Below are 9,388 nucleotides of genomic sequence, written 5' to 3' on the forward strand. Positions count from 1 at the left end.
CAAACAGGGAAGCAGATATAACATCTTGTTTGACCACACGCAGAAGGGAGCCTCAACTACAAACACTGTAGTTTACTCCTGAGGACTTCGTCCAGCAGAATCCTTCGGGAATCATGCGGTAATGTCTTTTCAGTATAAATACGAGTTATGGAGCGATGACCACTAATGTGGCCATTTGGCTGCCTGGATTCAATGCATACTGTCAGGCTGTTCGTATGCAGGTCGTATTCAATGGTGACCAAAGTGTCCATTGAGAATAGAGAATGACTGCCCTGTAATGCTTATATTATAGCAGGGCACTCTTATTTTAGCCGCATCCTGCACTATTGGTTACTTCTGGGCATATTTCGCGGTGGAAGTGGATACAAACATCTACTCCAAGTATCACCAAATGAGACGAGCCTGCATCTTATGCCGTGTCAAAGACGAGGGTCACGATGAGTTTAGTGGCCGCATATTATATACTGGTCAAAAAAACAGAGTGATATCCATTGCAATGAGCCTCACCGGGGCTGTTGATTTCAAAGCAGGCCGACGGATCCTTCAGTATCCCAGAAGATGTAGCATCTAGATCTTGCTTCACCTTCACGATGGCCACGGATATATAAAGCCAGGGAACCTCCTTACTGTTTACAAAGAAATCAACAAGAAACTAAAATTCCCTTCAAAAATTATCTACCCAACGTTTTTCAAGTTACTTCGCCCACTAGCAGGCTTGTCTTACATTGCACCATGGCTTCCTACCTTATCACCGGCACCTCGCGCGGCATTGGCCTTGCTCTGGTCAAGGACCTGGTTGCTAAGCCTGCCTCTGAGGTGTCTATCATCTTTGCTGCTGCACGTACGGAGACTGCCGCATTGAAGGAACTAGTTGAGAAGTCCGCTGGCCGCATTGAGTTCGTCTCTATAGACGTCACGTCCCCTGAGAAAGTAAAGGCGGCAGCGAACCAAGTTGAGAAGTCGCTTGGTGGGAAAGGGTTGGACATTCTTATCAACAATGCTGGTGTATTGAATTTCATGCCTGATGGTATTGAGGCCATGTAAGTTGTTTGTAACATTCAATTCTTCTGGTTTGTAGCTGATGGACAGGTACAGGACCGATCTGAACGCAACGTTGAATATCAATGTGGTCAGCGTCCACATTGTTACAAGCGCATTCCTCCCACTTTTGAGGAATGGTACTATGAGGAAAGTCTTCAACATGTGAGTATATCTGAAAGACACCAATCTCTGAGTAGAGTACTGATATCGTATAGGTCTACAACCATGGGATCCATTGGGATGGCAGCAAAATTCAGGGCTGCACCTGCTCCGTCATACAAAATTTCCAAGGCGGCCCTTAATATGCTCACAGTGCAATACGCGCTAGCCCTCGAGGATGAAGGTTTTACCGTCGTTGCAGTCTCCCCTGGCGTAAGTAACCCAGAACAACCTTCCGTGCATCACACTCTAATAGGTATAACAGTGGGTGAAGACAGACTTGGGCGGTGAACAGGCTGATTTGACCGTAAGCCAAAGCTCCCCTGCCGTTTTGAAGATTGTGTCTACTGCCAGCAAAGCAGACAACGGAAAATTTCTCAATGTCTTGGTCCCTGGCTGGGAGAACCATGCCGGCCCTGACAAGTATGACGGCACTCAGCCAGACTGGTAAATATCGCATATCTGGCGGGAGTGAACCCTTTTCCTATTTATAGAGCATGCCTAAATTATTGGTCAATATATCTGGTTCATCAACTTTCATCTCATGATCATACGGCCCGGAATCAATGACATGCTTGCCATCTTATGTACATTCAAAACAGTCGGGGTATCATTTTGGGGTATTCAGACCTCCGACCGATCCTTTGGGTATACAGCAGCCAACAACAATAGCCTCGTGTTTCTTGCATTGGTAGAAGATCCTCCCCTTGATTTGGAGAGGCTGTAATCGATATTGTCCGTGGCTCAGGGTTAATCGTGGTCTGGAGGGTCGCCCTAGATGACAACCAATAATGACCAGGTCCTCTAGTTTTACTTGTAGAGTTGAGGCTCTTCGGCTGGTACCTGCCTAGACAGCAACAAGGGTGTAACTATTCATACATCTTGGCAAGAAAATACAAGAGCCCTTTGGAAGAAATATGCCAGACCCAGATCCTATCACAATAAGCCGCCCCATAGACGAATGGATTACCTTCACATCAATTCCGTGTACCGCATGTAACACAACGAGGTTCCCCGTTGTGGTACTCTATATTGAACCCGGTGAGCGGCCTGATACAGCTTTTACAGGCCCTCACGTTCGTCTTGCCAAGGGTCATTGACAATGGAGAAAAGATTTGCTGGGATTCGGGCGCTTTCACGAGGCCCGAGTCCACAAGCTTGAATAAAACAGCCGATCCCAGGCCACCAAAGTTCTCTATTAGAGCAAGGAAGTCCTTTCGGACGCCAAACCAATTCAGATTCTTCGATATAATGTCTGCAAGGATATTTCGCAGAGTGCGGTCATGTGGAGGTGAAATAATCATTATTTCTTCGATGTCTTGCAGAAACTCCTTGGAATTCCAATTGCTATGGGCCCAGCGGGTGAACTTCTCTGCTGCGAGGGCTTGCAGGAGAGGGATCCCGAATTTGTCGGCGGCTACGTAAACCTGGGCGTTATTTAAGCCAGCATCAGTCGTTTTACTCTGTTCTTCGTCGTTCCTTGCACTTGAGCCATCGGTCGAGGAAGGAGCCACAGTTATTTGGGAGTCCAAGGCCATTAAGTGACCCTTTTCATCGTACTCTTGTAGGTATAGAAATGACAAAACTCGTTCGATAGTCTCGGAGTCATCATCAGGCAGCTCGACTGTTCTCGACTTGGCTTCCTTGTCACCACTTCAGCGCCGATCTTGATCCTGAGGGCTAGGGGTATCGTTGGCAATCGACTAACCTTGAAGCCACCGTTGAAAGCCGCGTTGAAAAAGTCAGACTGCGTGCATACAACTGCGCGGTGGGCCTTGAAAGTGAAGCCATTGCAGACTATTTCCATGTCTGAGTAGCTTCCATACCGAAAGAGGTCTTTCAATATCTGTTTGAAAGTAAATTCTGGCCTTGGAGAAAATAGCATAAGTGATAATGACCCTGTGCTCAAGCTACTGCCGGCAAAGGGGCCGGACATCGTCTTGGACCGTGGATGTCTGTCGTTCTTCCACCTGCAATCTATCAAAGATCAAACTTGTTGTGTTTCGCTCCTTTTATATAACTAATGGAAGCTAAGATGATCCGCGTCGCGGCTATTTCCACAACGACCCCACAGACATCCGCGCGGATACGAGCTGGTAGTCACACCTACAAGTTGCAGCCTCACGTCCGGAGGAGGCCGAACAACACTGACACCGCATCATATACGTATTGACTATCACCATGGAAGACAAAGGACCTGAAGCCACCGCGTTGGCATCTCACTTCGCCGCCCGAGACGCCCTGATATCCAAGGAACTCTCCCTCCGCAGCGGTAACTGAATAACTATGCCCCCCCGGCCCGATCATATCCCCGCTCACTCGCCACAGCGCACAAATATACCCATGAAGCAAAAACGAGGAAGAAGAACTCCAGGACTGATAAAAAGGATATATCCATACAGATACCGCCTTCCGCAATGCTCTGTCACCCATCGCCAGCCAAGCATGTGCCATCGTCTCTCATATTCGAGAAGCAGAACACGCTTCGATCTGGAAACATGATCCGTCCAATCCAGATAATGAAGAAGGCATCGAACTGTACCCAGGCATGATGTTTGGGCTAGCCAAGCGGAAGCTTGAATCTACGCATCTGTGGAGAATAGCCAAGCGGATGCCCAAGGGGACATTGTTGCATTGCCATTTGGGCGCCATGGTAGAGGTAGACTGGCTGTTTGAACGGATTCTTGCCGTCGAGGGGATGCATGTATGTTCCTCCGAGGCGTTGGATACAGAGGCTGCCAGGGTCAGGGCAGTCGTGCTGTTCAAATATATCACTCCCAAGCCAGGTTCGAGCCACGTCTCTATTTGGTCGTCCGAATACCAGCCAGATACATACGTACCTGCCGCCGAAGCAGCTGATGCATTCCCGTCAACTGGCCGGCAGGGATTCGTGAGCTGGCTTTATGACCGAAGTGTAATAAGCGAACTGATGTATTTGGCTCACCGTTTGCCAGGGAGGGGCAGGACGTGCCGGATACAGGGTTCAATTACCGTGTTGCCGTGATGGGGGAGGAGATTGAAGCGTTTAAAAAGACGGAGGAAGGCAAAAACTTCTGGGGTGGCCGGCTCATTTGGACTGTTCTACGGGTTCTAGATGCCGATTCTATAGTTACCAGTAAGTCGATCGACGTGGAGAGAGTAGGATGTGAAGCTATAGTTAACTAACGGGATCCAGGCATGAAGGACTGTCTAGAAGCGAAACAGGCCTACCCTCATCTGGTAGCTGGCTTCGATCTGGTCGGCCAAGAGGACCTGGGCCAAACGCTCGCGGCCTTAATGCCTCAAATTCTGTGGTTCCGGCAACAGTGCATATCTCAAAACTTAAATATACCCTTTTTCTTCCATGCTGGTGAATGCCTGGGAGATGGTGACAGCACGGACCGCAACCTCTACGACGCCATCCTGCTCAACACCCGACGAATCGGCCATGCGTTCTCGCTCTTCAAACACCCGCACCTAATCGACATCGTCAAGGAGCGCCGCATCATGGTTGAGAGCTGTCCTATCTCCAACGAGGTGCTGCGGTTGACTGCCACTGCCCTAGCACATCCCTTGCCAGCCCTGTTGGCGCGCGGGGTATCTGCATCGCTGAGCAACGATGACCCTGCGCTGTTGGGACAGGGGACGTCGGGTATGTCTCATGATTTCTGGCAGGCGGTGCAGGCCTGGGAGAACCTGGGACTGGCGGGACTGGGCTCGCTGGCAGAGAACAGTGTGCGGTATGCTGCTTTTGAAGACGAGGACGACGAGCAGTGGGTGGGGGGTATCGATAAGGGGTATGAGGGTGGTGGCGTTAAGGCAGAGAGGATGAAACTGTGGCGACAAGAGTGGGAAGCCTTTTGTCAGTGGATTATAGATGAGTACGGAGCAGAGTTTGCGAAGTAGACTTGCCTCTTCTTTCTATATCAAAACACAACTTGTCTATATGTCCATGTTGAGAGTATGTACAATCTTATCGCCACGTGATGATAACTAGCTAGTGAATGGCGATAAGATAAGATCAAGCAGCTTCCTTGATCATTCCCCACGACTCGACCTTGCCATCCTCTTCCTTTCCTCCATACTCCGCCAGCGTCCAGGCAACAGGCTCCACGATCTCAAAGCCATGTGCCGTGTAAAGCGGAAACCCTTCCGGCGACGCCTCCAACCAAGTTGGCATGTCCAACTTCTTCGCCTCTTCAAGACCATGCTTCACGAGCGCCCCGCCGATGCCTCGCCGCTGATAATCCGGATGCACCGCGAGAAGATTCAGCACTACCCAATTAACACATTAGTTATCTAGCACAAAACGTCATGGTTTTTAACCAAGGACCTCCTGAGCCTCTTTCGACCAGGGTCTTTTGAAGCGTACAAACGTGTGGTTTTCCGCCCATCCTCCTCTTCCGGACGCCATAAAGCCAGTTGAAGAATGCCCTGCGAGCCGCATACCCTGACTCCGGCAGCCCTTCCTCGCCTGTCTCGACGTACTCGTCCGGCTTTTCAGGCCCATCCAGCTGCTCGATCCAGTTCTCGTCTGTCCTGAAATTCCACAGCGCAATGCCGGCTATCTTGCCATCGTCTGCCATGACTTTCCACAAGCGCGAGGAAGGGTGGTCCATCATCTGGGCGAATTTATCTGCTCGCGCGTTGATGGCGGATGGTGCAGGCTCTCCGAACATGAGAAGCGTGAGTGGTTCGGGGCCGTAAGCTGCGCGTTCGAGACGGGCCATCTCGAGCGTGTCTGCGGGGGTACAGGGGAGGATCTCGTGGGATGCCATTGTATCGCGTAGGAGGTAAAGTATAGTATCTCTATCTCTGAGTCTATGGTAGGTGTATCTCCCAGTAGTATCGCTCTCTCTTTATATGCTTGAATACCCTCGTCATCCAACATCTATCGGCCTCTGCTCGTGTCCGAAGTATACCTGCTGGAATGGTTCTTTGCTGTCGGACTCCCATCTCAGTGCCCGCCGCTTAGTCATCTCATCCGGATTATCTTTTCACCGAGTCCTCCCGCCTATGTTGCGCTTTGACCACTGCTGTAATTAGAACCGTTGAGCGGGGTTCGCGACTTGTTGGGACTAAAAATATGACAAGTAAAAAAATGCATTAAAAGAGTGCATTAAAAGAGAGTAAAAAGGAGTAAATGACGAGAGTAAAAAGGTGAAAAAGGACCTCAGAGCGAAAAAGAGAGAGACAAAGGAGATGCCTGTGAGAGCAAGGTAGAAGCCGAGGAGATGCCCCAAAGCTGCGACAATCCGCAATCTGGGGCCAGCGTCAGGCTCCCTTTTCTCCGTCCACCTGTCAAGGGCGCAAGCTGCGACTTGTCCACTTACCGCCTTTTGGGTGGAGGGCGCTGTCGCTGCATGACTAAGCAAGGAACCCGCCCGCCCACTTCTCCGCCAGTGGACGCTCCATGGGCAGAAAGACGCGCTCTGACTGGTCAATGGCTGGCCCCTTCCCCTGTCTGACTCAGCCCTGACTCAGCAGCCCCCGCCGGGTAAACGAGGAGCTTCCGCCCAGCCCGCAAAAAAGTGTTATTCATCCCTGGATCTCTCACAAGCCTTATTAATTATGATTAGGTGTTGATGCCGATATCAAGTCTGAAGTCTGAAAGTCTGCTGCCTCTGGCTCTGCCGCGTCTGAGTCTTAGCTATCTCCGTCTCTTACTCAGGGCCCCAACTTACGCTGACTAGTCGACCCTAGCTTAGTGACTTGCTGGCCTTCTCCTGCTCTTCCGTGCTGTTTTCGCGCTGCTGGGCCACATGTGTGCTTGATAGGCCTGCTCTCTCTTGCCCTCTCTTGCTCTCTCCAAGTCTCTTTGCCCTCTGTCTTCGTCTGCTCGTGCTCTCGTCCTGCCTAGCTTTCTCTCTCTCCTACTGCGCTGCTGCTGGATATACATAACCAACAGCTTCCCCTCCCCCTCCCCCTTATTCTCTCTCTCTCTTTTTCTCTCTCTTCTCTCTCTCTTACTCTCTGCTCTGGTTGCTTGTTACTCTCTGCTCTCTGTATTTCCTACAGTCAATTGCTAGATAGTCCAAAAGAAAAAAAACAAGATATACCACTCTCCCTCTCTCTCCCTGCCATGGCCACCACCTCCATCGCCTCGATGGGCGGCCTGCTCACCTCCCCCATCGTCCTCGGCGCCTCCCTCCTCGCCGTGCTCGTCCTCTACCTCGCCGTCACCGGCTCTTCCGCCTCGGCCGTTGGCAAGGACGGCAAGGCCCAGCAGGAGCCGGCCGGCTTCCTCGTCTACTGCCGCTTCATCTACGCCAACTTCATCAAGCCGTTCCATACCCCGTCCTCCGCCGGCGCCCCTTCAGGCCAGCAGCAGGCGCTCGAGAACTTCTACCAGACTCAGGTACTTCCACATCATCGTCACCACCGACGGCGAGACAACGGCGCCCCCGCTCCTGACGGCGACGAGACTTATGGTAGACTGGTGTTGACGCTGTGTGAACAGGCTTCCGTGTACGATGCGACTAGACGCCGTCTGCTCAGGGGCCGAGAGGACATGCTCGGCCTCCTCGCGGCGCAGCTGAGACTCAAGATGGCCTCCAAGGACCACAGACCCGTCTGGGTTGACGTACGTCTGCTTCTTCTTCTTCTTCTCTTTCTCTATCTTTTCCCTCCTCTCGTCTCGTCTATCCCGCTAACGTCTGTAGATTGGCGGCGGTACTGGGTGTGTTAAAAAAAAAGTCCAGAAATGCCGAAGAAACAAAAGTGTTAGTGCTTACATAAGCTAGGTACAACATCGAGGCGATGGCGGCTTTCGTCGACGTCGAGCAGTATTTCGAGCATGTCTACCTCGTCGACCTGTCTCCGTCGCTCTGCGAGGTCGCCAGACAGCGCTTTGCCCGTCTCGGATGGAAGAACGTCTCTGTCTTCTGCCAGGATGCGCGCGAGTTCCGTGTTCCTGGCCAGGACGCAAAGGCCGACCTCATCACCATGAGCTATTCCCTGTCCATGATCCCAGGTAAGACCCTTTGCTATTTCTCTGCTCAGGCTGACGAAGGACATGCTAACCCGACGTTCCAACAGACTACTACTCGGTTGTTGACTCTCTGTCCTCCCTGCTGAGAAACGACGGCACCATCGGCGTGTGTGACTTTTACGGTGCGGCCCGAACCTTGCTGATAAGCTTATTTTTTTTATAATCTGATGGGCAGAACAGCTGACCTTTGACCTCTCCTTTTTTTTTTCTTTTCTTCGATGAACAGTCCAGAACATCGTCGACCTGGCTACTAGGAACTACACCGGCGGAGTCTCGAACCGCCACGTCAATTGGCTCGGCCGTGTCTTCTGGCGCGCTTGGTTCGACGTCGACCGTGTCAACCTCGAGGCTGCTCGCAGGGACTACCTCGAGTACCGCTTTGGAACCGTCATCTCTGCCAGTGAACGCAACTACCTACTCGGCGGTATTCCTTACTATATCTTCATCGGATGCCAGAAGGACCTCACTCTCAACGACAACGACGCCATCGCCCGTCTCGACGCCACCCTGACCGAGTCCCCTTACCTCTCGCCAACCCACCACCGCTCAGAGCTCTCCAAGGCCGTCCAGCGCACCATTCCAGAAGTCCGATCCAAGGCATACGAGTCTGCCATTGTTAACCTGTCATCCAACTTGCCCTTGCCATCTTTCTTCTACCAGCATCACCACTGGCGTATCTGCTACAACGAACTCCTCACCAAGCATACCCAGTTCAACAAGGAGTACATCTACGCCTTCACCTGGGAAGATCCCCGTGTTGACCACCGCCTGCTCAACATCACCTCCGACGACGTTATCCTGGCCATCACCAGTGCCGGAGACAATATCCTAGACTACCTCTGCGGACCCAACACCCCCCGCCGTATCCACGCCGTTGACCTCAACCCCAACCAGAACCACCTTCTCGAGCTCAAGGTCGCTTCCTTCACCGCTCTCTCTCACGACGACTTCTGGAAGATCTTCGGCGAGGGCAAACACGCTGGATTCCGTGACTTGCTCATCTCTCACCTCTCTCCACATCTTTCCTCCCAGGCATTCCAGTTCTGGCTCGACCATGCCTCCGTCTTCACCTCCTCTAGCCACGGCCTCTACGAGACTGGCGGATCCAGACACGCCCTGAAGCTGGTCCGATACCTCTTCTCCATCTTCGGTCTCACCGAAGAAGTCAAGAAGATGTGTGCTGCTAAAACCATAGAGGAACAGCGTGCTCTCTGGCCA

At 51.9% G+C, this 9,388-nt stretch overlaps 5 protein-coding genes across 5 annotated transcripts in view; 3 read left to right on the top strand and 2 right to left on the bottom strand.

Annotated features, from left to right (window-relative positions):
* Positions 1-732: 732 nt before the first annotated feature.
* Positions 733-1,651, top strand: TERG_02009 (uncharacterized protein; the record flags this gene model as incomplete). The annotated part of the gene is made up of 4 exons (XM_003237239.1): positions 733-1,040; positions 1,096-1,203; positions 1,257-1,413; positions 1,466-1,651. 4 exons carry the CDS (start codon positions 733-735, stop codon positions 1,649-1,651), a joined length of 759 nt encoding a protein of 252 aa, XP_003237287.1.
* Positions 1,652-2,177: 526 nt separating this feature from the next.
* Positions 2,178-3,136, bottom strand: TERG_02010 (uncharacterized protein; the record flags this gene model as incomplete). The annotated part of the gene is made up of 2 exons (XM_003237240.1): positions 2,178-2,843; positions 2,909-3,136. The coding sequence occupies 2 exons, from the start codon at positions 3,134-3,136 to the stop codon at positions 2,178-2,180; spliced, it is 894 nt and encodes a 297-aa protein (XP_003237288.1).
* Positions 3,137-3,748: 612 nt separating this feature from the next.
* On the top strand, positions 3,749-4,204 carry TERG_02011 (uncharacterized protein; the record flags this gene model as incomplete). Its single annotated transcript, XM_047747847.1, has 1 exon — positions 3,749-4,204. One exon carries the CDS (start codon positions 3,749-3,751, stop codon positions 4,202-4,204), a length of 456 nt encoding a protein of 151 aa, XP_047603812.1.
* Positions 4,205-4,446: 242 nt separating this feature from the next.
* On the bottom strand, positions 4,447-6,541 carry TERG_02012 (uncharacterized protein). Its single transcript, XM_003237242.2, has 2 exons — positions 5,552-6,541; positions 4,447-5,454 (listed from the first exon to the last, which is right to left on the bottom strand). Exons 1-2 carry the CDS (start codon positions 5,955-5,957, stop codon positions 5,201-5,203), a joined length of 660 nt encoding a protein of 219 aa, XP_003237290.1. The 5' UTR covers positions 5,958-6,541; the 3' UTR covers positions 4,447-5,200.
* A 720-nt stretch (positions 6,542-7,261) lies between these two features.
* The window catches only part of TERG_08712 (uncharacterized protein), a gene marked incomplete at both ends in the record, with an annotated part of 2,971 nt that continues 844 nt past the window's right edge, over positions 7,262-9,388 (top strand). Inside the window, 5 exons of the mRNA XM_047748999.1 lie at positions 7,262-7,762; positions 7,842-7,858; positions 7,923-8,152; positions 8,218-8,292; positions 8,397-9,386. Of these exons, the coding sequence (XP_047603813.1) occupies positions 7,262-7,762; positions 7,842-7,858; positions 7,923-8,152; positions 8,218-8,292; positions 8,397-9,386 (1,813 nt within the window). The remainder of the gene's footprint in view (positions 7,763-7,841; positions 7,859-7,922; positions 8,153-8,217; positions 8,293-8,396; positions 9,387-9,388) is intronic.

Source organism: Trichophyton rubrum (assembly GCF_000151425.1).
Source record: "Trichophyton rubrum CBS 118892 genomic scaffold supercont2.2, whole genome shotgun sequence".
Taxonomy (NCBI): domain Eukaryota; kingdom Fungi; phylum Ascomycota; class Eurotiomycetes; order Onygenales; family Arthrodermataceae; genus Trichophyton; species Trichophyton rubrum.